Here is a 27498-nt window from a genome sequence, read left to right as displayed (position 1 = left end):
CTCCCGCTCCCGCTCCCGCTCCCTCGCCCGCTCCCGCTCCCTCTCCTTCTCCCCGCCCTCACCACCAAGCGTCCGCTCCGCCGCCGGCGGGCCCCGCACAGCGCCCCCTGGCCACCCGGAGGACCCGAGGCAGCCAATCCGGGGGCTGCCCCGGCGCGCCTGCGCCTCGCGCCATCCCCACCCCCCCCGGCCTGACAGGAGGGAGGAGGGAGGTGGGAGGATGAAGGAGGGAGGGAGCAGAGGGAGGGAGCAGAGGGAGGGAGCTGGGAGGAGGGAAGGAGGGAGGAAGCTGGGAGGAGGGAGGGAGGAGGGAGGGAGGAGGAAGGGAGGTGGGAGGGAGCAGGGAGGAGGAAGGGAGGTGGGAGGGAGCAGGGAGAAGGGAGGGAGCAGGGAGGAGGGAAGGAGGAGGGAGGGAGGAGGTGGGAGGGAGCAGGGAGAAGGGAGGGAGCAGGGAGGAGGGAAGGAGGAGGGAGGAGGAAGGGAGGCGGGAGGGAGCAGGGAGGAGGGAAGGAGGAGGGAGGGAGGAAGAAGGGAGGTGGGAGGGAGCAGGGAGGGAGGAGGGAAGGAGCAGGGAGGAGGGAGGGAGGAAGAAGGGTGGGAGGAGGGAAGGAGCAGGGAGGAGGGCGGAGGAAGAGAGGTGGGAGGGAGTAGGGAGAAGGGAGGGAGGAGGGAAGGAGCAGGGAGGAGGGAGGGAGGTGGGAGGGGGAAGGGAGGGAGGAGGGAGGAGGAAGGGAGGGAGGAGGGAAGGAGCAGGGAGGAGGAAGGGAGGTGGGAGGAGGAAGGGAGGTGGGAGGGAGAAGGGAGGGAGGAGGGAAGGAGGAGGGAGGGAGGGAGGTGGGAGGAGGAAGGGAGGGAGGAGGGAAGGAGCAGGGAGGAGGAAGGGAGGTGGGAGGGAGAAGGGAGGGAGGAGGGAAGGAGGAGGGAGGAGGGAGGGAGGAGGGAGGGAGGTGGGAGGAGGAAGGGAGGGAGGAGGGAAGGAGCAGGGAGGAGGAAGGGAGGTGGGAGGAGGAAGGGAGGGAGGAGGAAAGGAGCAGGGAGGAGGAAGGGAGGTGGGAGGAGGAAGGGAGGTGGGAGGGAGAAGGGAGGGAGGGAGGGAACAGGGAATTGTTACGAAGCCAGTGCTCGGTCCCCCCCGCTCGACGGCGGGGTAGCGGCTCGGGCAGAAGCCCTGCTTTCGCTCGAGCTGTTGTGTTTTCTAAAACCGCCTGGCCGCTTCGCAGCAACCTCGAGGGGTGTGTATGTGTGTCCTCTCTTCCTCCCTTCAAGGCCCTACTGAGAGCTCACCTCCTCCAGGAGGCCTTCCCACACTCAGCCCCATCCCCCCATCTTACCTCCTTCCCTTCCCCACAGCACCGGTATATATGTATATATGGTTGTACATATTTATTACTCTATTTATTTTACTTGTACATATCTATTCTATTTATTTTATTTTGTTAGTATGTTTGGTTTTGTTCTCTGCCTCCCCCTTTTAGACTGTGAGCCCACTGTTGGGTAGGGACTGTCTCTATACGTTGCCAACTTGGACTTCCCAAGCGCTTAGTACAGTGCTTTGCACATAGTAAGCGCTCAATAAATACGATGGATTGATTCCTCTCCCCCTCGTCCCCCTCTCCATCCCCCCATCTTACCTCCTTCCCTTCCCCACAGCACCTGTATATATGTATATATGTTTGTACATATTTATTACTCTATTTATTTATTTATTTTACTTGTACGTATCTATTCTATTTTATTTTGTTATTATGTTTGGTTTTGTTCTCTGTCTCCCCCTTTTAGACTGTGAGCCCACTGTTGGGTAGGGACTGTCTCTATATGTTGCCGACTTGGACTTCCCAAGCGCTTAGTACAGTGCTCTGCACACAGTAATTGCTCAATAAGTACGATTGATTGATTGATTGATTGACGGGCCCTGATTTAAACGCGGTCCAGGACGGCCCCCTCCCCCCGCCTCGGATCTGCTGGAAGAGACCCTCCCCGCCATTTCCAGTGCTTAGCACATAGCCCTCTCCTTCCTCTCCATCCCCGCGCCTTACCTCCTTCCCTTCCCCACAGCACCTGTATATATGTTTGTACGTATTTATTACTCCATTTATTTTACGTGTACATATTTATTCTATTTATTTTATTCAGTTAATATGTTTTGGTCTCTGTCTCCCCCTTCTAGACTGTGAGCCCACTGTTGGGTAGGGACCGTCTCTATATGTTGCCAACTTGTACTTCCCAAGCGCATTGTACAGTGCTCTGCACACAGTAAGCGCTCAATAAGTACGATTGAATGAATGACTAGTAAGCGCTTAACAAATACCATTATTATTATTATTTCCCAGCAATTTAACGACCCCTCGCCCCCTCAGTCCGGACCAATTGTGCCTGCCTGTGTCGTCGGGACCTCATTGCTGTAGCTCCTCGTCGTTCACCAGCCTCTCTTTTCTCCATTTCATTCTCCCCCCACGACCGGCCTCGAAAACGCAGTGGGAGAAGTCGCCTGTCCCTCCTTGGGCCTGGACGGCAGAGCTGCCAAGGCTGCCAAGGCCGCCGGAGGCCCGGACGCTGCCCAAGGACCGGCCTGGGGACACAGGTCAGAACTGGGGGCTGCACGGGAATCATCCCTGCCTACAGAAGCATTGTGGCTCATTGGAAAGAGCTTTGGAGTCAGAGGTCATGGGTTCAAATCCCAACTCTGCCAATTGTCAGCTGTGTGACTTTGGACAAGTCACTTAACTTCTGTAGGCCCCAGTTACCTCATCTGCAAAATGGGGATTAAGACCGTGAGCCCCAAGTGGGACAACCTGATCACCTTGTATCCTCCCCAGCGCTTAGAACAGTGCTTTGCACATAGTAAGCGCTTAACAAATGCCATTATTATTATTATCTGTCATGGCTTCTTTCTTCCTACTTCACAAAACTCTTTGTGGAGGTCTAACGGGTCCAGTAATAATCACTAACAATGAAAAACACCAAGGAAAAAGAATTACCCTTGGACTATGAGATCCGTGGGGTATAAGGATCAAGCAGTTGCATTTATTGTGTACAGAGTATTGTATTAAGCGCATAGGAGAGTACAGTACAGCAGAATTAGCGGACACGTTCTCTGCCCATAAGGAACTTCAGCATCAAGAGTATTTCTTGAGCACCTGCTATGTGCAGAACACCGTACTCAGTGCTTGGGATTGTGCCTCAGCTATCTCAGTATCTTGTGCAGTGTTTGGCACATAGTGAGGGCTTAAATTCCACAGTTGCGATTAGCGGGAGCAGAGTCAAATGTGATGGAGTCCTCCTTAGGCTGTGAGACTCATGTGGGAGGGACAGGGATTGTGACCTATCTCATTATCCCGCATCTAGGACGGGTAAGCACAGTGCTTAGTTCGTTGTAAGTGCTTGGGATTGCGTCCTACACACCCCCTCATCCTGCACAGTGTTTGGCACATAGTGAGGGCTTAACAAATTCCACAGTTAGGATTGGAGGGAGCAGAGTCAAATGTGATCATGTCCTCTCTCTAGGCCGTGAGCCTTGTGAGGGAGGGACAGGGATTGTGACCTATCTCATTACCCTCGATCCACCCCAGAGGTTAGCACAGTGCTTGGACTCATTAGTAAGCTACTGAACACATGCCACTATTATTTTTGTTGGATGTCACACCATCACAATGTGATTAGCGGGGGGACCCGTCTAAAGCCCCAGCAGCAATTACAGTAAGGGAGGCACGGGAGCTCTCGTTGTGGGGCGACAAGCCAGAGTGAAGAGGGAGGCAGCTAATGCTGCAGCCTCCCCACTCTTCTCACTTCCCTGCCCATGATGGGGGAAGGTTTCACCCACTCCATATCTCATTTTGAGCTCTGAAAAATATGGTCACCTTAGGAGAGCCTTTCCAATGGTCTTTCATATGGAAATCTGTGATATTGGTTCCATTTTTGCTAAAATATACACACACGCAAATTTTATAACGCCATAGTGGTACTCCTGAAGAATGTTATTTTGTGGGAAAATCATGTTATGGAATCCGTGCTCAGTAGGCATTAGGGGTAGATGGTTTTAAGATACCTCTGTGCTTGACATTTTGAAATATAAATTCCTGTATTATGTATTGTGTGTTCTATACTTGGAATCTGTAAGTTATTTCCTGTGTTCTATCAACTCTGTTGTATTATACTCTTCCAAGTGCATAGTACAGTGATCTGCACACAGTAAGCTCTCAATTGATAGCACAGATGATGGTGATGCATTATATACTTCATTTTAAAAACTGCAGAAACACAAAAGGCCTGATTCAGTAAGACTTAGTGGGAGACAGGGAAGCTTAGCAGCAGCACTGTGTAACTGACCTCATGGCCACAACTGTTTCTTCTGACACTATCTGCCTGTGGGATTTCTGCCTACGGGTTCTAGTCCCAACTCCACCACCTATCTGCTCTGTGAGCTTGGGCAAGTCATTTACCGTTTCTGTGCCTCAGTTACCTGATCTGTCAATGGGGATTAAGACTATTAGCCCCATGTGGGACAGGGACTGGATCTAACCTGACAACCTTGTATGTGCCCCAATGTTTAGTAAAGTGCCTGGCACATAGTAAGTGTTTTACAAATGCCATTTTTTTAAAAAAGCTTCCTATGCATGAGGTAGCAGCAGCAGGTAAGCAAAAAACTAATCTTCTAGCCAATCTGACTGTTCCCTTGATTCCCTAGTAGCATTCTGCACAGATCACACAATCAAACACATGCTCTAGAAGACCTGAATGTTATTTTTGAAGCTGTTTTTACTAGCCTTTTTTAGAAATCTAAATGAAGAGATTTGACTTTGCAACTCATGGAGGAGTTCTCCAAAAAGACAGGCCGCTTTGTCCAATATTGGGACTTGCATTTTATTTTGGGTGCTTTGCATGTTATATTCAATATGTTCCAACTCCAAGTATGTGAAATAATATCAGTTATCAAACACTAATGACCAATTTAAATTCAGTATTTAAGGGTTTTACTTACAGGAACACACAGCAGATTTTAAAACAGTCTGTTGACTCACGCCTCAAGTTAGGAAAGGTAAGAACAAAGTGTAAACTCAACAAAATAGACTCACTTATACAGTCAACATGTATGGAATGATAAGTGATCTCATAAGTCTTTTGTTCCTGGTACCTAAGAATCTCTGACCCCTTCATTAATATTATCAAAGGAATTTGCTTATCTTTGTACTTTTCAAAAATAAATCTTGACCGTCTGTCATAGATTTCTCCTAGCAAACAGACTAAAACTAAAGAGTTTTTGTTATCTTGTTACAACATTGCTCCACTAAGTCGAATGCAATAACAGTGAATGACTACTTAAAAAATAGGCCTGTCTGCTTCAGTGACATATGCCAGAAATCCAATAAATGATAGGACTATAATGAACAGCATGTGTTTCAGATTTTACCGTCATTCTCAGTATCCTCTCAATTGCGGGATAGCAATTGATGGAATGAAAATTCCATCTTTGGCAGAAGACCAACTTCATGTTGATGAACATTTTACAACATTACATTGGGTCATGCAAAAATGGAATCTTTCTTGGAAATTCACTGATCAGTTATTATGCTAAATTTGTTCCTGAGAATAATCAGAACCACATTTCTTATTCTTTGAGCAAAGTCAAAATTAAGACTCCTTCAAACTGAAAGCTTTCTAAGGCCCTATGGCAAGCATGGTTTCAATCTTAAATAGTTTTTCTCTTTTACTAGTCTACTCTGTTATTGCCATTTAGCAACTACCTGGAAAAATGGCCACTTTTTGCTCAGGACGATTGAATTTAAAAGTTCACTGTCTACTTTCAGTTTTTGAAAGTAAAAGAATATTGTTTTAATAACTGGGGAAATAGGAAGCATGAAAGAGGAGAATGGTGTTGGAAACAGAAGGATAAGACAGAAAAAGGGTTTGTGAAGATAAGAATAAACAAGAAGAGTTAGGAGTGAGGTAATGGATTTTAGAGCAAAGTGTACATATTGAAATAAAGGAGGGGGAAACTGATGATAGCAAAAATTAGGTAAATAAGTCCAAGTGGATAACTGATGATTTGCCAGAAGCTCTGTACATACTGAATTGACAATTCTTGATTATTCATATTAATAAAAGGGCCCTGGGTCAGACTACATAGCATAATAGGTGACACTACTGCTGGTCAAGTAGCAAGCTCCCAATTGCCTCTGTCAGTTCCTCCTCTTACTTATGGTCCTTCTTCTTCCCCCTGATTCCGCTGCCAAATGAAACAGCCTCAGCATGGCTTCCTCTCACTCACGCTTCTTCATCCTCTGCAACCCCCTCAGCACCAGCCTGTCTGGCCAATCCTAAATTCCACCTACCATGACCCATCATTGTTGTGAGTGGGCTGTGTGTGGTGCACGTTCTCTACATCCATACAGAGAACCTATCAAATTGTTAACAAGCTTTCTCTACTATTTCCAAGAGTGCAGGAACAGCCCTCATCTTGTGTGGAAGAAAGTGCTAATATATGGGATAAAAAGTTCCTGAAGAGCAAGTTTTTCCCCATTCTTTGCTTAACCAGCATACTCTTTGGGATTTCTTGTTTAATCAGCCTAGTAGTCTATCAGCAACTGTGGCAATGGGATGCCAGGAGGAACCGTAAAACATTTATCCTCCTTGACAGTGATCCTAATGTTTAAGAATGTATCATCTACTATCCCTAGCTTTTCCCGCTACTCCTCTAACTTTTCTTCTCCCAACACCCTATTAATGGGTGAGTGTGGTACTAAATGCTTAGGAAAGTACAATAAAATATATTAGGTAAACACACAGTAAATAAATTATAGAGTTCCTGGGGCCTCAGATGTTTTCATAATTTTAAAAAGTTATCTGAAGGCTAGAGCTGAATTTAGCCTTACCTTGAGGGTGTCTCTGCTTGCCTGTAACTTTCTCTGACTTTGGGATACAGGAATTAAATTGCTCTCTCCGACCTCCCGCCCCCTCCCCCCCAACACACACTTCTGCTGTGTCTTCTGCTTTTTTTACTCTTCCTTTCAGTAAACAGTTCTCAGTTAATGAAATGAAGTTCAGAATTCTAAATTGTAACTGTATAAGAGCAAGATAAAAAAACTTTCTGCTTCAGTGTAAAAGCTAGCTTCCCTTGGAAGGAGGAATTTAGGAAGAAGAACTCAGGTCCTGGGGGAGTGAGTCAGTGGGCATTTGGAATCAAGACTTATTGAGGGAACTCCCTTGTTTTCAAGAGAGCAGGTAAGGATCAGCCATGCTTGGTTAAAAGCATACTGGCTAAATCCACTTTAGGCAACATTCTCCTGTGCTTTAATATGAGCCATAGGATGTTGAATGAAACTATTAAGGCTGCTGTCTCCTCTAAAATATAAAATGGAAAGAAAAATATATAAAATCTTATTTTTAATGAGTGACAGTATCAGAGAATGGCCTTTCTATTCTGTCACTGATTATGCCTGTGTGGTTCATAAAATTACTATAACATGCACAGAGGGTTTATGTTATTATTTTCCCAGAAAAGAAAATGCTTTTCCCCACCTTCAATTTTGCATATTTTATCTATTGAACTCACCCCCACTATACAATTACAACACTGTAAAAATAAATCATAGCCCGTGTGATTTATTGTTGCAACCACAGCGGTTGGCTACTAAGAAAGAACAGTGTGTATGCGCCCTTTCGCTGAGGGCAGCAGTCAGGCCGAATGGACTGTGCTATATGCTCTTGAGAAGACCATTTGGGAATGACTGGATCTTCTCCAGTTGGCCTGCATATCTTCTGTGTTGTATTTTGTTTAATGACCATCTAAGGAGAAGAGGCATAAATTCATTTTATGTCTCTTTCAAGTGAAAGAGACATAAAATTACAGAAGTTAATTCTCCTAATCTTTAGAAACATGAAAGAAAGCCTCATAGGACAAGGGACAAGGCTAGGGACTTTGTCTCCATCTCTGTCTCTATGTCTGTTTCTCTGTCCTTGTGCCTAAATTGTACATTGGTTTCATTCATTCATTTAATTGTATTTATTGAGCACTTACTATATGCAGAGCACTGTAAGTGCTTGGGAAAGTACAGTACAACAATAAACAGTGACATTCCCTGCCTACAGCAAGCTCACAGACTAGAGGTGGGGAGACAGACATCAATACAAATAAATAAAATTACAGATATGTACATAAATGCTGTGGGGCTGGGTTGGGGGAGAACAAAGGGAGCAAGTCAGGGCGACACAGAAGGGAGGGGAAGATGAGGAAAAGTGAGGCTTAGTCTGGGAAGGCCTCTTGGAGGAGATATGTCTTCACTAAGGCTTTGAAGGTGGGGAGAGTAATTGTCTGAGTTTGAGGAGGGAGGGCATTAGTAGTAGTAGTAGTACAACTAGTAGTAATAGTACTAGTAGTAGTAGGAATGATTGAGTGCCAGCAGGACATTTATTAAGCTCTGGCAGGATATCCAGTGCTTAGAACAGTGCTTTGCACATAGTAAGCGCTTAATAAATGCCATTATTATTATCATCAAGTGGGAAACTGCCTCTTGGATTTCCTGGAGGCATAAGGAGATTTAGGGTTACAGGTCAGGTGAGAGGTCAGGGCTAGAATGGATGAGCTCCCCTGGCTGAAATCAACCAGTGCAGCCCCCGAACTTACAAATTTGGACAGCAAGAATTAAACATTTAATCATTTCTAAATTAAAATCGCTATCCATTGAGTATGAACAAAAACCATGTCAATATTTCTTTTATCCAAGCTAATGTGACAGAGCGGTTAGTTGTAAAAAGGGTTAGTTCCTGGTTCTCTTCTCATTACTCGTTATTCCAGATTTGTCTATTTGTTTAGTGGCTTGAGTTCTGTGTTTCTGATATTCAAATATGTTCATCTAAAAATTACTACTACCAACTTTCACAATGTTTATACATTTGTCTATTTAAAGATTTATATTCACAGACACTTTTCCTCGAGTTTACTTTACATTTCCTAATTGGCTGCATTATAGTCAGGTTGCTACAAAGACACTGTCAGGATTAGAGCCATGAAATTAAACTTCCTTGGCACACAGTACCTCTCATAATATGGAAATGATCTCTGCATGTAGGGCTATACTTCATTGTAGCATTCAAACCAGGGCCCACATCTTCAAGGGAAACAATGAAGACTGCCAATTAAGTGTTTGTCTAAGTGATCCCTCTAAAAGTATATTTTACCGGACTAGTGTCCAGGATATGAGGATATCAGATTTTTTTTTTCAGAATTTGAAGGGAGGATTCTAGTTTAGATTGAGAAACGCTAATTTGCAAATTGAATAGAAATAATGAATTTGTAGTGCTGCATTCCTCACAAAAATGTCAGCTTTCAACTCAAAATTGGTGACTATGTTTATTTTGCATTTAATGTAACATCTATTTAATGTAAAAATACACAGATGAAACTTCCAGATTCTCTTCTAATCCCCTGGAAAGGGGTTCCAGCCCCCGTTTCTTTTGCTCTTGTGCTTCCTAGCTCCTGCTGTGACCAATTTGGAACATGTACTGTTTGTGTTTCCTCTGGGTAGGGGTAACTATGACTGCTGTTCTGATTGGAATCCTGCCAAAACAATTACTGTTTGGTGAAGCCATGGAGATGCTAGGGCAAGTTACCCTCCCTCATTTCAGTCAGTCAAGCAACTGCTTACTGTGTGCAGAGCACTGTACTGAGGACTTGAAAGAGTACAATAAATTGAGGTGGTAGACACGATCAAGACCCTCAAGGAGCTTACAATCTAATGGGGGAGACAGATGTTAAAGTAAATTATAGGTAGGCTGCTGCTTTATACAGTTAAAACTTGATTTTCTGGTCTCTCGGTTCCTTCTTTCTGAGAGCTCACCTCCTCCAGGAGGCCTTCCCAGACTGAGCCCCTGCCTTCCTCTCCCCCTTGTCTCCCTCTCCATCCCCTCCATCTTACCTCCTTCCCTTCCCCACAGCACCTGTATATATGTATATATGTTTGTACATATTTATTACTGTATTTATTTATTTATTTATTTATTTATTTATTTTACTTGTACATATCTATCCTATTTATTTTATTTTGTTAGTATGTTTGGTTTTGTTCTCCGTCTCCCCCTTTTAGACTGTGAGCCCACTGTTGGGTAGGGACTGTCTCTATATGTTGCCAATTTGTACTTCCCAAGCGCTTAGTACAGTGCTCTGCACATAGTAAGCGCTCAATAAATACGATTGATTGATTGATTGATTGATTGATTCTTTCTGCCTTTCAAACCCTGGGTCGAGAATAAAGATTTGGGGACCTGGGCAGTAGACTGTGAGCCCACTGTTGGGTAGGGGCTGTCTCTATATGTTGCCAATTTGTACTTCCCAAGCGCTTAGTACAGTGCTCTGCACATAGTAAGCGCTCAATAAATGCGATTGATGATGATGATGGTGGAGGAAAAAGCAAAGTTTTCAGCTAGTTTCTGGCCAAGAGGGAGTGAGGCCCCCTTAGGAAACCACTTCCGAACACTAATGGCCAGTAGATGCCACTATTGCATCAGACGATAAGAGCCCAACTTTCCTCTGCTGTTAACTTGGAAATCTCCATTAGTTTCATGTCCCTATATCAGAGGCTGAAGGAAACATTTCTAATGGGAAATGGTCACCTTGTGGGACAGGCCCAGATTCAAGCAAACTAAGGACTGCAGCACATCACAGTTGCGAACCCACCAGATCCTCAAAAGAGACTCATCCTTAATTACCTGGATGGGGTTTATGTCTACAATAATTCTCTAGCTCTTCTGTCATCTTCTCTGACCCAGGTTTGCTGGTCTTTTGTGTCACAGTTTTCCAGGCAAGCTGTCAGCTCCTGCTGGCTGTCTGATTAAATATTTCCCACTTGAAGAGCTTCCCTAGGAACGGGGTAACCAGCGTCTTAAAAAAAATTAGCAGCAAATGAGGTGGGGTAATGAGAATTCCAAGAATGAATTCAACCGTTGGACCATTTTGAGAATGATTCGAAATGTTTAGAACAAAGAAAATCCTGAGTATATGAGGTTAATTCATCAGAGTTACTTAAGAGTGTGGATGGGTCTTTTTCCCCCCTTGGAAATATTGCTGTGGAATGGAATAATAAAAATTTGGCCAATTGTATTAAGACCCCTTGGCTAGGGATTTCCGTACTTCCCACAGCTATTGCTAAAATAATTTAAGATGAAAGCCTGTCTTTACTTCCTAAATAGCAGTATTTTCTTATTTTCAGAAATCTCAAGAAACCACATCTTTTAATGTAGATCTTCTGAATGACAGTTCATTTGACTTGCCTGGTATGGCAGGCTATGCAACTCATTAGTATGGTTAAAATTCAAAGGTTTTGGTTATCTGTATAAAAGGTAAACCCTGAATAGCAGGGTAACTTGATTCTCCCCTATTTTGCAGATCACAGTAAGATTAGGTATATGGTTTCCCGTGGTGAATTGAATGTGTTTATGCCTCTGATGTCTTATGCAACCCCCCAGAACTAGAATTCCATCCCCTTTTAATTGTGGGAGGAGGAAACTCCAGAGAATCTGTATAAACATCGTTCCAAAGAAAAACAAGAAAGATCATTTTTCAACTCAGGGACTTGTTTAAATATGATTTCTTGATATTGACATTAAAATTGGATTAAAGTGTACATACCAATAGCTGGCTGTTCCTAGGGTTGAGGTGGACAGTCTTCAGTCGAGGATCCTACACTTCAGGTATCTTAACTCTTACTTCACTATATCCAGGAGGAGAAGTAAACACAACTCTTGCTCTAAAGCTTTCCCCACAGAACCAGCAGCAATGTAATCCCTCAAGTTCCATGTGCCATTTCCATGATGTGTGGCTTGATCCCAGCGGAGTCAAGAAAAAAACTTTAGAAATGGCATCATTTGCTATCTCAGAATCTAAATGGTATAATTTCCATATTTACTCAGAACTGTTTCTCTACTACACAGTCACCCAATTTGATTTTTGAGGAGGAAACAGGTTATTTTTGTTGTCCCACATAATTGTAAGCAGTGATCGCTGTGCACATCAGGGGAAGGAGGAGAAAGAGCTTAAAGGGAAAGAGAAGGACTGACGACACATTAGGGGTTGGGGGAGTTAATTCATTGAGTGACTGCTGTATGCAGTTCTGGGAGAGTGCCACAGAAGTGAGAAATGCAGTCTCCGCTTACCTTCCTTTTCCCCTCCTTTTTTTCTGCTTTTCTCCTCCTCTTCTTGCTAGACTTAATTCTTAAATGACCTGTAAACTAGTCCCACCCCTGTTTTAATAGTTCAAAATCATGCCAAAGTGGGGCAGCGGTGTGAGTAAATACTATATATTGACATTCAGTGCCAAATGCCGTGCTTGTTCTAGTAATGTTTGCAGTGGTATCAATAATGAAAAGTGGGCACTTAATAAATATTATTAACGAGTCCCGAGTCAGTAAATACAGAATGGAAACTTGGAAGGTTTTCGAAGAGACTTAATTCCCTCCCATTTAGCCACGTGTGGGGAGGCTTTGTGGCCTTCAGCACAATGAGTCTACAAATGTGTCTGGATGCCAGGTGAGCGTGGTGATCGTATTGCCTGTGCTGACCTAGCTAGGGTGAGCCCCCCTGGCGTCCCAAGTCCTCTGACAACTTGGAATCTAGTCAGTCTTCCAATAACTTGGGCATTCCAAGTTGGGCATTCTATCCTACTTATTTTATTTTGTTGGTATGTTTGGTTCTGTTCTCTGTCTCCCCCTTTTAGACTGTGAGCCCACTGTTGGGTAGGGACTGTCTCTATGTGATGCCAATTTGTACTTCCCAAGCGCTTAGTACAGTGCTCTGCACATAGTAAGCGCTCAATAAATACGATTGATTGATTGATTCCGACCTTGAGGGTCCCTGTGATATTGGAAAACCTACATTGTAGCAGTCACCCTTTGACCAACACCATGTGCCTGGGACCACCCATTTCTTCTGACACCAGTGTGGGGCCTGATGCTCTTGGGCACCGGCCGCAAGGCTGTGGAATTTCATTAATCAATCCATCAATCAGTGGTAATTACTGAACATTTACTGTGGTCAAACCACTGTACTAAGTGCTTGGGAGAGTAAAGTACAACAGAGTTGGTAGACACGCACCCTGCCTATAATGAATTTACAGACTAGAGGATTAAAGCCCCTTGCAAACACCTGAATCTATTCCCCAACCCCTGCTTAAATACACTAGCCTCAGGTATTTGTGAGAGCATATGGTTACTCTTCTTGTGAATTTTTGTCCATATGACCCCAAGCACCCATTTCAGCATTATGGGAGTTGTAGGTGCTCAGTATATATTTATACATTTAATGATGCCAGTGCCATGGGTCCATTACCAGGGCTATGAAGGGTTCAGGGGAGTGGGAAAGAGAAGGATGGTGGAGGGTTTTGCTAGGAACTGGGGAGAAGTGGGAGTTGTAAAAGAGTTTTAGGTATTAATGACCTAATTTTGGCACCAGTGACTAAATCTTCTGGGAAAATTGCATCACTGGTCTTATCTCTTCTTTGTATGTGCTCTAGGCAAAGGTAACAGAAATGTTAGTACTATCCAATTCGTTAATGCTGCAGAGATTTGCTACTTCAGTAAAAGCTCATTAGTTTGGCCCCGACTCATTCAGAATTCATGATCATTCAAACAGAAAGCAGTTTAGTTTGATTAGCGGTGAGAAAAAACTCTCATCTTCCCACCATCCATGAACAGTGCTGAGGGAAAGGGATGTTGGAAGCGAAGGAATTTATAGAGCTGAGGCTTCACTCCTTCTCCCTTCCAGGGTCCAGCCTTTTCTCTTCCCAAATTCAATCTCTGGACTCTGACGACCTTTCCATCTCTAACTACCCCTCCCCAATTGCCAGTTAAGGAGCCAGCAGCTTGACTTCAGCTAATGGCCAAAATTTCACCCCCCACACCCACCCCTTCCTGGGGCTGCTTATATCCTTAGGACTTGAGCCAGAAGCTTGCCTGTATTTTATCTTCTTGGGCTGCCTTCCTTGGGCTTCAGAAATTTAGGATTTGTTTGTTTTCTCACTTCCTCCTGTCCATCAATGGTGTGAAGAAAGGACAACTGATAAGCTACCAACTATAAAACCTCCATCCTTCCGGTGGCTAAGAAAAAAAAATGGGGGGGGGGGGGCAGATTCCTGCTTGGAATCTGGGGAGAGAGCCTGTGGCTTGAAACTGGTTGGAGGTGAGAGGTGTAAAATTAAACTGGTGCTGGAGGAAGAGGTCTCACATCCTATCTTCCCTCTTTAGCCAGGATTGCTGCTGTTTTCATTCCCTGCTCCACTTCCCTTGAAGCCCTAGCACTTGGAGATTGACCTATAGGAAAGAAGGGGACACTTAGCTAGTTAAGTAGACCCAGAATATTATAGTGAAGGGTAAGGTTCTTAATGGACTCTGTGACCAAGGCAAGAAAGCATTTATTTTTCTAGTATCCACTTATATCTCTGTAACACATGAGGTACTTGAAAGGAAGAAAACTTCGTTCAAGAAAAAACATGAAATTTGGACTTTTCATGAATTTAGATCTTCCCCCAAACCCTCCCTTTAGTTTAATTAGAGAAGTTTTAATGTAAAGTAATAATTTTATTGTTCCAATTCCATCTAAGGGGCCCAACTAAAAAGCATCAGGTGGAAGTTGGGTAGACAGGATTTTTTTTTTCTCCCTGAGAGATTGTGTTTTAGAATACCCCGGACTGTCAGGGGAGTCTGTCTTAAAAGTCACATCTCCTCCAAGAGGCCTTCCTGACTAAGCTTTCATTTCTTCTACTCCCTTCTCCTTTCTGCATCACCCTCACACTTGAATTTGTAGCTTTTATTCACCATACCCTCGACCCCAAAGCAATTATATACATAGCCATCATTTGTTTTAATGTCTGTTCCCCCTCTAGACTCTAAGATCCATGTGGGCAGGAACAGGTCTACCAACTCTATTACATTGTATTCTCCCAAGCGCTTCCTATGGTACTTTGCGCACAGCTAAGTGCTCAATAAATACGATTGACTGTTTACTGATAAATGAGTTTGCAATCTAAGACAAAAAGATAAGACCAAGAAACTTTTTTTTTCCTATTCAATTAAAAAAAATTCAGGTGACAATGAAAAGCTTCTAAAGTGGTTCCAAATGATTACTTGATTAACTTGTAAAAGTTTGTTCTCTCTGAGAAGATTTTTCAAGGTCAAAGATAAGCCAGCATTGAATGGTGAACACAGAAGAAGAAACATTGAGAATCAACAATGATAGAAAACTCTTAGCCACTAATCAGCGTTTTTGAATGTATCACTTCTTAATGACCTTCAGGCTATGGGACCTTGACTAAATTTTTTAAACTCCACAGAATCAGTTGGAAGTTTCCAGCAGTTCCTGGAGTTAGTCCCAGGGGTTTGTTCCTCTCAGTTATTTTATTGAGGTCCTGAAATATAATTTTCAGAATACAGTAAGACATTCTAAAAAATGTTATTAGTCATTGCAAAACTGCCCCCCCTTTCCCTCTCCTTCCTCTTTACCATCTCTTTCCTCCTCTTCCTCTTCTCTTTGCCTTCCCATCACTGGCATCCTTTCTACTACTAATTAACAAGCGCTCCCCTGTCAATTTTCCACCTTCCGTGAGCAAATTGAAAAGTTGGCATCCAGGGTTTACAAGTCAAAATCTGAATCTACCAGTATCAACAGAGGATTAGATTACAGAAGTAGCAATCACTGTGCTTTTAGCTGTCTAAGTGTTTAGTACAGTGCTCTGCTCACAGTAAGTGCTCAATAAATGATTGATTAATTGATCGACTGTTTTCAAAAGTTGGCCACTCCCCTTTTAGAAATGCTCTCCCACCTTAATTCACTTGTCACCTGGTTCTTGTCCTACCTCTCTGACCGCTTCTTCTCAGTCTTCTTTCTCATTCTGCTTGTGTTTCTCACCCCGTAACTGTGGCTGCCTGATGAGGTTCTGATCTGGGTCCCTTAATGTTTTCAGTTTACATTCAGTTCCGTCATCTCATGGTACATGCTTTCACTACACGTTTTGGCTAGAATGTTATTGAAAAATTAGGGAACATTCAGTCAATGACACAAACGTTTGGTTAAAGTATGCTTCAGTAGGGCTTAAGTGTATACAAGTGTTTAAGTGTGATTTTTCCTTAACATGGGACTTTGCAAGAGCTTAACCTTCATATTATAGGAGGACTGGGTGTATTCTTTTGGAGCTCATTCACTCACATGGCATCAATTACCCTCTCTATGTGGTTAACTTCTAAATCTACTTCATTAGGCCTGTTCTCTCACCCGCTTTACAGTTTTGCATTTCCTGTTGTCTTTGCCAGTACTTCAAACTCAGTATGGCAAAATTCCTTATTTTTCCTCCTAATTTTCCAATTATAATCAAGAACAAACCACCTCCCCCATCCCTAAAGCTTGCAATGTTCGAATCACCTTGGTTACCTCTTTTTCTTACCTCCCACATTTAGTCTCCTCTAAATTTTCCTCTGTCTGCCCCTTCCCTTCCCTGCCGTGTTTAAGTCCACCACCCTGATTCGAACTTGTCTTCTCCTTGTCAAACTTGTCTTCTCCTTGTCTTCTCCTCTTCAAACTTGTCTTCAAACCAGACTTCTTGCATCAGCCTCCTCATTGATCTCCCTTTATTTGACCTTTCCTGTATTCATTTAATCCTATATTTTGCTGTCCAAATTATCTTCCTAAAACATCATTCAGAGCACACAACTCTGATCCTTAAAACTTCTAATGCTACCCATTTCCTTCCATATCAAACAGAAGACTTCAGGTCTTCCCACCAGGAGAGCTCTCCTCGGAGATCAACTCTCTTTACTGCCTAGACTGTGGGCCTCCTTGAGGCTGGCATACTTGCGTATTCTTCCCCAGGATTTAGTACAGTGTTCTGCACACAGCACTTAATGAGAACTATTACTATTAGTACTACTACTAATACTGCTCCCCCTCCTCCTACTACTACTACACCCCAGCTCGTACTTTTTGCTCATCCTAAACTAACCTTCCTACTCAGTGTAAAAAGTTAAAAGAAATTCCTAACAAGACTGCCCTTCTCACCCCCACCATTCTAGTGGCAAGTGGGCTTTCGAGGCGGTGGTAGCAAGGAAGTAGCCAGGAATAAAAGGTAGCTTGCTACCAAAGGAGATGCCAGGCCTGCAGCCCAGGGCGTTGAAGTGGAATAAAATGGAAGACCTGGAGCTGTGGCTGCTGATGAGTTCTTCACAGCTCTTCTGAAAAATTATCTTTAGTAAGCGTTGCCCAAATGATGTTTACTTGCCCAGTCATGTCACTACAAAACCATCCTTAACACTCAAGTTTTTTCAGTGCCTGGAATTCACTGTATTATTATTATTTTTTGATGGTCTCTGTTAAGAGCTTACTATGTGCCAAGCACTGTTCTAAGAGCTGGGGTAGATACAAGCTAATCAGATTGTCTCACTTGGGGCTCACAGACTTAATCCCCATTTTACAGATGAGGTAACTGAGGCACAGAGAAGTTAAGTGACTTTCCCAAAGTCACACAGCTGAAAAGTGGCAGACCCAGGATTAGAGGGTTCTATTCATTCCTACTTTTTCTGTTACTAATTGCAGCTATAATTTTCCTCCTCTCACTGAATTGAGTACAGTATATATAATATCTATATATATATCTATATATATTACATATTCATGTATATACCCCTGCAGACAAATATATACATACATACACACAATTTATGTCTCCTTACCTCCAACCCTAGATTATAAATTTCTCAAGTGTAGGGACTGTCTTTCACCTCTGTTGTATTCTCCCAAGTGCCTACTGCAATCCTCTGCATGGTATTGAATTATTACTTTAAGTATGATTTGCCTGAGCTATATTTACTTGTGTACACAAATTTTATCTTTGTTTTACTGGTGTTAATTTGACATAATTCATTTGTTAATTTAACATAATTGAAGCCCTTGAACAAAGTAATGCTGAGGATGGGGTATGCAGAGCCCTTGCCAGGGTATAGCCTCACATGTGGGATAGACAAAAGCAGGGCAGGAGAGTAAATAAAGCTCAATAAAAATGAGCTTGAGTAAAGCCAACTGCTTTTCAGGTTAGTCCCAGGTTAGATGACTCTTAATGAGAAGCAGTGTAGCTTAGTGGCAAAAGCAAGGGCTTTGGGAGTCAGAAGGACCTGGGTTCTAATCCTGCCTCTGCCACTAGTCTGCTGTGTGACCCTGGGCAGGCCACTTGACTTCTCTGTGCCTCAGTTTCCTCATCTGTAAAATGGGGATTGACTGGGAGCCCCACGTGGGACAACCTGATGACCTTGTATCTACCCCAGTGCGTCCAACAGTGCTTGACACATAGTAAGTCCTTAACAAATGCCATTATTGTCATTATTATTAATAATAACAGTGAGGCCTGACCTCACCTTTTTGGTGTTTTATGTGAATAATAATAATAATAATAATGGCATTTATTAAGCGCTTACTATGTGCAAAGCATTGTTCTAAGCGCTGGGGAGCTTACAAGGTGATCAGGTTGTCCCACGGGGGGCTCACAGTCTTAATCCCCATTTTCCAGATGAGGTAACTGAGGCCCAGAAAAGTGAAGTGACTCGCCCAAAGTCACACAGCTGACAATTGGCAGAGCCGGGATTTGAACCCCTGACCTCTGACTCCAAAGCCCAGGCTCTTTCCACTGACCCACGCTGCTTCTTTAATGTCAGCAGGAGCTTCGGTTCTGAACCAGGTTTCCGAGTCCTCCCATAAGGGAGCTGTGGGCAGCCTGACCAGGCCTGGCCCAATCTCCATCATCCTCTCAAACCATCTCTTCCATCATCTCTCTCCATCCCCTCGTCCTCCCCCTCCTCCCACCCCGGGGGCCGCCACCCCCGCCCCAACGAGCCGCTCTACTTGTCCCGAAACGCCAATGCAAGGGAAGCCGAGGGGTGGATTTTGCTTAAAATGAGATTAAAAACAACCCCCGGCAGTATTCCACCTAAGGCAGCCAATCGATCCTCGGTCCGGACTGAGCAGTAAGGCTGCGCAAAGCGCTGGGCCTCGGTGTGTGGGGCCTGCTGGCCCTACTGAGAGCTCACCTCCTCCAGGAGGCCTTCCCAGACTGAGCCCCCTCCTTCCTCTCATCATCATCAATCATATTTATTGAGCGCTTACTACGTGCAGAGCACTGTACTAAGCGCTTGGGAAGTACAAATTGGCAACACATAGAGACAGTCCCTACCCAACAGTGGGCTCACAGTCTAAAAGGGGGAGACAGAGAACAAAACCCCGTCTTACCTCCTTCCCTTCCCCACAGCACCTGTATATATGTTTGTACATATTTATTACTCTACTTGCACATATCTATTCCATTCATTTTATTTTGTTAGTACGTTCGGTTTTGTTCTCTGTCTCCCCCTTCTAGACTGTGAGCCCGCTGTTGGGTAGGAGCTGTCTCTATGGGTTGCCGACTTGGGCTTCCCAAGCGCTTAGTACAGTGTTCCGCACACAGTAAGCGCTCGATAAATAGGATTGATTGACCTCTGACCCCCGGAGCCGGCCGGGGAGGGGAGGGGAGAGCGGGGGGACGGGGCGGGACGGGAGGAGGGGCTTGGTGGGCGGCAGACAAAGAGGAGGCCCTGCTGCCGAGGCCTGCGGGACGGACCGACGGATAGACGAGGCAGGGCCCGGTTGTGCGAGACCATTTTGTGCGGCCCTGGCCGTGTCTGCGGCGGGAAGGCCTGGCCGGCGCCCATCGCCGTCCCCCGAGGCCCGGTCGGCTCAAGGTCTGCGCCAACTACGAGAGGACGGGGGGCGGGAGGCCGGGGGGCCCGGCGGGGGTGGGGGGCCTGCCCTCCCCTCCCCACCGAGCGAGCCCCTCTCCCTGCCCGCCGCCCCCCGAGAGGGGAAGAGCAGGGGGCCGGGGGTGGGGTGGGGAGACCCTGCTGAGAGCTCACCTCCTCCAGGAGGCCTTCCCAGATTGAGCCCCTTCCTTCCTCTCCCCTTCTCCATCCCCCCATCTTACCTCCTTCCCTTCCCCACAGCACCTGTATATATGGTTGTACATATTTATTACTCTATTTATTTTACTTGTACATTTCTATCCTATTTATTTTATTTTTTTGGTATGTTTGGTTTTGTTCTCTGTCTCCCCCTTTTAGACTGTGAGCCCACTGTCGGGTAGGGACTGTCTCTATGTGTTGCCAGTTTGTACTTCCCAAGCGCTTAGTACAGTGCTCTGCACATAGTAAGCGCTCAATAAATGCGATTGATTGATTGATTGATTGATTGGGGAGGGAAGGTCCAGAGAAACCGGGCTTGCAATCCCTTTCCAGTATCCTCAATCAATCAATCGTATTTATTGAGCGCTTACTGTGTGCAGAGCACTGTACTAAGCGCTTGGGAAGTACAAGTATATAGAGGCGGTCCCTACCCAACAGTGGGCTCACAGTCTAAAAGCTGGATCGTTCCCGTTTAAACCGGACCAACCGGCCGGCTCATCGGGGCCGATTCAATCTGAGAGGCAAACCTGCTGCCCCTGTTCTTGCTGCCGCCGGGAGGGCGGAGGGGAAATCTGGTGAACGGAGCTTGTAAATGTTTTACTTGTTTTGCTTGTACGTATCTATTCTATTTATTTTATTTTGTTAGTGTGTTTGGTTTTGTTCTCTGTCTCCCCCTTTTAGACTGTGAGCCCACTGTTGGGTAGGGACTGTCTCCATAGGTTGCCAACTTGTACTTCCCGAGCGCTTAGTACAGTGCTGTGCACACAGTAAGCGCTCAATCAATCAATCGTATTTATTGAAAGCTTACTGTGTGCAGAGCACTGTACTAAGAGCTTGGGAAGTACAAGTTGGCAACATATAGAGACAGTCCCTACCCAACAGTGGGCTCACAGGTGATTGATTGTTGGGTAGGGACTGTCTCCATATGTTGCCAACTTGTTCTTCCCAAGCAACTAGTACAGTGCTCTGCACACAGTAAGCGCTCAATAAATACGATTGATTGATTGATTGTTTCTCCCCCCCCGCCGCCCCCGGCCACACCTTCCTCTTTAACGGCTTATTCCTTCCTCCATCCTAGGTTCGGGCCTGCCTTCAGGCCCGCTCCCCATCCTCTACGGGCAGATCTGGAGATGCATTTGTTGCCGGGAACAGAAGAGCAGGGAACAGAAGAGCAGGGACGGTCCATTGGCAGCTTAGCGTTTTGACTTTAGGAGTTCATCTCTCCGGAGGACTTTTAATCCGCTCATTTGCTGAGCTAGGCCGTTGTGCTTGTGGGCAGGAGTTCGCTGCCTGGGCTGGCTTCAAGAGGAGACTTGGTAGCGTTAGGGCCGACGGCGTTTTCTGCGGAAATATACCAGTGCTTTCTCTGGTCTCTTCCCCATCCCTTACCTTTCGTCGACCATAGAAGTTGGGTTGCAGAAAACCAAGGGTCCAGTTCTACTCCCAAAAACTGATTGGAAATCTTTCCAGCTCCAGGATTGGATCCCAGCCCTGTGCACTAGTGAGGTAATAGACTTGTCTTGGGGGAGCAGTGATTTATATAGGCTGTTTTCTCTGGGTGCCAGCAAAACCTGGGCAAGTGCAAGAATGGATTTTTGGTAAATGAAAAGTTAACAGTTAGCCGAATTGCACGGAAAACCCCATCTCAGGAAAGGACCAGAGGAGAGTCTGCAAAAAGCAACCTAAATTTGCAAGACCATCACAGATAGAAAAGCATGGCACTTTCCCTGTGCCCACCAGTCGCCCAGCGACCCCGGAGGATAAACAGCCACTCCCCAGGTCCAGAGGTGAGCTGAGGGGGCGAGACTACCTTTACAGATTCTTTGTACACAAGGGAGAAATTGTTTTGGTTATGCTCTGGGTACCTTAAGAAAATGTTTTATAGGATCTGCCATTTTGGGTGGTCTGGTAGAAAGATGTGTTTCCATATTTACCACCTCATTCTGGACTGATGCTAAAATTGAAAAGACTTAAGAATGTGAATATGCTGTTATTTAGTACAGTGTGCCTTTCTGTGTGTGTGTGTGTGTGAGAGAGGGAAACAGAGAGAAAAAGAAATGTGAATGACCAGGGTGGAAAGGGCGTGAAATGATGCCCAGCTGGGACCCTTGCAAGATTCCCTCAAGTCACAGTGGCCATAATGGCCAAGGGTGGTGTATTCTTATCTGTCCTTGCCTCTTCAGATCTTCTTCTTGTTGGACTCCCTGTGGCAAGGCAGGGAGGGCTTTATGGAGCCAAGCAAGAAGAGAATCAGTAGTGGCCAATTAGGTAAGAAATGAAAATGGAGCTACCTGCAACAGTGTGCTTTTTTATGGTAACTAAGTCCTTACTATTTGTCAGGCACTGGGGGTAGATACAAGCTAATCAGGTTGGACACAGTTCTTGTCCTGCATAGGGCTCAAAGCCTTAATCCCTATTTTACACATGAGATAGCTGAGGCACAGAGAAGTTAAATGATTTACCCAAGGTCACACAGCAGACACGTGGTAGAACTGGGATTAGAGCCCAGGCCCTTCTGATACCCAGGTCCGGATTCTATACACTAGGTCACCCTGCTTCTCAGTGCAGGAGAGGAACTGGGAAAAAATGTAGACAACCTGGATACCTGGACACTTAGACAAACAGGCTGGGACAAGGGAGGGATCATGCATTCAGACAGACTCCCCAGGTTTGGTAGGGGGACCTAAGGACACACATACATACCAAAGCCCAAGGCAGGAAAGGAATCGTGCAGACACCCACACCCTTAGGGTGGTGAGGGCATATGCAGACATACCCAGGGCCAGAGAGATATCTAAGAAAAGGGATTGGAGTTTGGCAGGAGCCCCTTTGCCACTTGAAGCCAGAGATCGGCATAAAGTGGAGTGTCCTCCTTTGCTAAGGTCAGGGACAGGTGACAGAGCTACTGCTTGGAGTTCTTGCCCCCTTGGTGGAGTGAGCAGCCCAAAAAGCTAATGGAGTCACCCCCAACAGTCTCGCCTCCATAGCCATAGGGAAAGGTGGAGTAGTTTCCACTCCACTGAAATGGGGGTAGGTGGGGGTGAAGGGGAGAGAGGGAGAGTGTGTGTGTTCCTGTGCCTTCCACGATTCTCCCTGACTTCGATGAAGCGTGGGCAATTCTGTTGCTAAAATAAAACCCTTCACGTTTTTAAGGGTCTTATATGGTACGTTTGCTTCTGTACTCATGCCCACTCTTGATTTATTACAGGATGCAGGCCCAATTAGTCTCCAATAAATATTCCCTTTTTATTGCTCATAGCACTCACTGAACTAGACACTAATGCTGGCTGAACAAAATCCTGTCAGGGCCGTTTAGATAAACTGAACTTGATCTCCTTGAATAATTGGTACTAAACTCCTGTAGAGCTTTTTCTAAAAAAAAAAAAAATTGAAATCGGCACAAGGTCTTGAGGCTTTTTAAGCAGGTCAAGAAGATGAAAGCTGCTCTAATATGCCCCAACCTGTGATTAAAGAAGCAGCAGTATCTTGAATCAGAATATAATGGCTTTTGTGGAGGGAAGGAGGTGGTGTGGCTGAGGAATGGAGGGAAAATAGTCCATTTCATCTTAACACTTTTGGGAGTGGGGATGGGAAATAAGTAGAGACCACGGAACTCAGTTCCTGAAAACTTTTGTTGAAAAGTCATTTCTCCTTGTGCTGAAACAGTAAGCTGAAGGAAACAAAAGTAGAAACTCAAGAGTAACATTGGAGAATAAGGAATGTGGGGCAAGCACTAATCTAAAAGATTAAGGCTTCCATTTGGGTCCCAGCCTTGATCTTTTAGAATTTGTATTTTATTTTGTGCGAAGAGTCCCCAGCTTATCTCAGAGCAGAAGTTACAACTCGGGGAGGAGCTAACGTCTTTTGAACAGTACAGCTTCCCGTTGACTTAACGTGAAGCATCATTTACCAGGTCTCCAGGATAATGTTTCTAATATTTGCCATCAAGTGACACCAAGGAAGGAGAAGAGAAGACACAGAAGGAAGACAGGAAGGTCAAGAAACAGAGGAGACAGGAGGGGAGAAGAAAGAAAAGAATAGGTTGCAAAAATTATGCTTTTGTGAAATGGCCCAAGGAGGGAAAGAGGAAAAGAATACTCACTTCCTAATATTGCTCTGGGCATTGCAGCCCTTAAGACAGCACAAGGGACAGCCTTTGTGTGTGCAGCTGAGCCTGAGCCCTTGCTCTTTGTCACACTCACATCCATACTGTCTCCCCCTTCTAGGCTGTGAACCTGATTTTGGGTAGGGACCATCTTTACATGTTGCCAACTTGTACTTCCCAAGTGCTTAGTACAGTGCTCTGCACACAGTAAGCGCTCAATAAATACAATTGAATGAATGAATGAATGAATAGGTGAATTTAACCATCATTGGTGTAATCTTCGAGCTCAAAGAGCAGCTAGATTTATTGCTTGAAGTTTTGCCGTGACTAGATTCTTAGCCAGTGATCTCTACTTCCTAAACATACCAGTTATTGCATTCATAGTGCACTGATGGGCTTCTGCTAGTTTGTTTTGGCAATTTTAGCTTTTTACATGCCAACCTTGAAGACTGAATCTAAGATAGTGCTTAAAACTTCCAGTTTGGGTGTGTGTGTGTGTGTGGGGGGGTGTCTCTTCCTCCTTTCAAAGCCCTACTGAGAGCTCACCTCCTCCAGGAGGCCTTCCCAGACTGAGCCCTCCCCTCTTTTCTTCTGCTCCTCCTCCTCCCCATCGCTCCCACTCTGTCCTGCCCTACCCACTTCCCCTCCCCACAGCACTTGTGTATATTTGTACATATTTATTACACTATTTTATTAATGATGTGTTTTTATAATTCTATTTATCTATTTTGATATTGACACCTGTCTACTTGTTTTGTTGTCTGTCTCCCCCTTCTAGACTGTGAGCCTGTTGTTGGGTAGGGACTGCCTATCTGTTGCCGAATTGTACTTTCCAAGCGCTTAGTACAGTGCTCTGCACACAGTAGTGCTCAATAAATATGATCGAATGAATGAATGGTGAAGTGCTGGTCACACTTGGCCTCAGTTTCATGACTAATTTACCTTCAAGGTGTGATTGCTGGAATTACACTCATACCTGGAAGAAGTAATTTTGAGCAATTAATCGGTGTCACTTTTAAACCTTCAACAGGGTCTCTTGGAAATCAGTCTAGCAGAAAGAAATAATCTCAGAACTTTAGTTTCCCTATGTTGTGATGCTCACTCATACTTATCCATTGTGGGTGAAGTGTTTTGAGACCCTGAGTGAGAGAGGCTTGCTCAGTACAAGTGTAAAGAAAGCTAGAAAGGCTGGCCCATACAAAGTGAATCTGCTAGATTCCATTTTCAGGCAGGTCTGGGGGGAAGAAAAGGGGTGCTTGGTCTTGGCTTTTTCTCTGTCCCCAAACCTGTTTAGATCGTAAGGGGGTAAAAAAATGTGGCAGTGATGGAGGGTGAAATGGAAAAAGTGGACTGTGGTCAATAGCTAGTTTTGTCACTCTGTGACTGTGCACAATGTGCCAAACCCTATACTAAGTGCTGGGGTAGACAAAAGATAATCAGGTCAGACACGGGCAAGGCAATGCCATGTATTAACAGCAGATGGTTACTTTCTGCTCTGAGTAGTTTTGTTCTTGCCACCGAATGGCCAGCTCTCTGAGTCAAGGAACCCCTTGAATGTCACCTCTTGTTGTCCTCCACTGACTAAAGTCTGGCCCTGCTCCCAGGCTCTGCCAAGGTGACCGATGAGGTCCTCTTGGTTAGGGAAACCCTCCAGCAGGTGGTCTCTGGCCAGACTCTGATGAGCATTGCTCACAGAAACGGCCTGTTTGTTCTGCTGATTTTTTGTTGGTGGGTATGAGGGCAAACTTCACAGTATTCTCCAGATTATGGCCTGACAAGGATTTCTGCTCGACTTTTCTATTTCCTCCTTCCATCGCTCTTCTCTTACCTCTGGGTGAGTCCCTCCTTCCCGCCCTCCAACTCCCCCTCCTTCTGGTCAGTGCCACTGTTGGGGAAAGAAGTGGAAGTAAAACAGCTTTCAGAGTAAACATTATCCAGTAAAAAGTTTGAACTTTGAAATCCCCCTCCAAATAAGCGTAGTCAGTGGATTTTTATGTGAAGATCCTCGTGGTCTTGCTGACGATCCCCTAAGGCTCTCGAGAAAACTCTGGAGGAATAACACTTGTCTTTTTCCCTCTGTCCCTGACAGGATGTGATGGAGCTGCTCGAGGAAGACCTCACCTGCCCCATCTGCTGCAGCTTGTTTGATGATCCCCGGGTCTTGCCCTGCTCACACAACTTCTGTAAAAAATGCCTGGAGGGCATCTTGGATGGCAACGTGCGCAACATGTTGTGGCGCCCGGCCCCTTTCAAGTGCCCCACTTGCCGGAAAGAAGTCTCGGCGACCGGAGTCAGTAGCCTGCAGGTTAACTACTCACTCAAGGGAATCGTGGAAAAGTACAACAGGATCAAAGTCTCTCCCAAAATGCCCGTGTGTAAGGGCCACGTGGGCCAGCCCCTCAACATCTTCTGCCTGACAGACATGCAGCTCATCTGTGGGGTCTGCGCCACCCGGGGGGAACACACTAAGCACGTCTTCTGCTCCATTGAAGACGCCTACGCTCAGGAGCGGAACGCCTTCGAGTCGCTGTTCCAGGGCTTTGAGACCTGGCGCCGGGGGGATGCCCTCTCTCGCCTGGACAGCCTGGAGACAGGCAAGAGGAAATCCCTGCAGCTCCTGACGAAGGACTCAGATAAGGTGAAGGAGTTCTTTGAGAAGCTGCTGTATACGCTGGAGCAGAAGAAGAATGAGATCCTGTCGGACTTCGAGACCATGAAGCTGGAAGTGATGCAAGCCTACGACCCAGAGATCAACAAACTGAACACCATCCTGCAGGAGCAGAGGATGGCGTTCAACATCGCCGAAGCCTTCAAAGACGTCTCCGAACCCATCGTCTTTCTGCAACAGATGCAGGAGTTTAGGGAGAAGATCAAGGTGATTAAAGAGACTCCTTTGCCATCTTCTAACTTGCCTGCCAGCCCCATGTTGATCAATTTTGATACCAGCCACTGGGAGGGTATAAAACTGGTAGATGTGGACAAGCTGTCCCTGCCCCAAGAAGCAAGTAACTTCATCGGCAAGATTCCCTGGAGCTTCCAGCAGATCTTTGTGGCACTTTCTCTCCTTGGCCTTCTGCTCCTCTTCACTCCATCCATGTCCTCTGACGGATCATTATTTGACAATCTTCTCGTTTGGAAGGGCTACATCTCCAGCATTGGCTCGTGCTATCTGATTGAATCGACTGAGATTGCCAACAGAGCAGTGGCTTATTGGGAACAAGTGTCAGAAGGGATTTTTCTTCTGACTGAAAGTTGTAAGAGTTACAGTTTTGTGGTGTTGAACAGTGTGGCAGAATTTGTGTGCAGATATAAGCTATTATAAAGTCCACTGTAAGCCCCCCACCTCTGTGGCTGTCCTCTTTCACTAGCTGACCAAACTGTCTCATGGTCTGAGAATAATGGACTTTGGACCACTTGCTAAAGAAAGTGGAATGAATTCC

The 27498-nt window shown here is 45.2% G+C and overlaps 1 protein-coding gene across 4 annotated transcripts; it reads left to right on the top strand.

The window, feature by feature from the left end:
* Positions 1 to 1150: 1150 nt before the first annotated feature.
* Positions 1151 to 27470, top strand: TRIM13 (tripartite motif containing 13). Of its 4 annotated transcripts, XM_038761980.1 has the most exons (3): positions 1151 to 1232; positions 2476 to 2581; positions 26148 to 27470. In XM_038761980.1, the coding sequence occupies exon 3, from the start codon at positions 26154 to 26156 to the stop codon at positions 27378 to 27380; it is 1227 nt and encodes a 408-aa protein (XP_038617908.1). In that variant the 5' UTR covers positions 1151 to 1232; positions 2476 to 2581; positions 26148 to 26153; the 3' UTR covers positions 27381 to 27470. The 4 variants fall into 4 exon arrangements, with proteins under 4 accessions (XP_038617908.1, XP_038617910.1, XP_038617909.1 ...); XM_038761982.1 differs by lacking the exons at positions 1151 to 1232; positions 2476 to 2581 and adding an exon at positions 19636 to 19737; XM_038761981.1 differs by lacking the exons at positions 1151 to 1232; positions 2476 to 2581 and adding an exon at positions 21287 to 21459.
* Positions 27471 to 27498: the final 28 nt, after the last annotated feature.

This window comes from Tachyglossus aculeatus, chromosome 20, assembly GCF_015852505.1.
Source record: "Tachyglossus aculeatus isolate mTacAcu1 chromosome 20, mTacAcu1.pri, whole genome shotgun sequence".
Lineage (NCBI taxonomy): Eukaryota > Metazoa > Chordata > Mammalia > Monotremata > Tachyglossidae > Tachyglossus > Tachyglossus aculeatus.
Note: the sequence above shows the minus strand (reverse complement) of the source record. Positions and strands in the feature narration are given on the sequence as shown.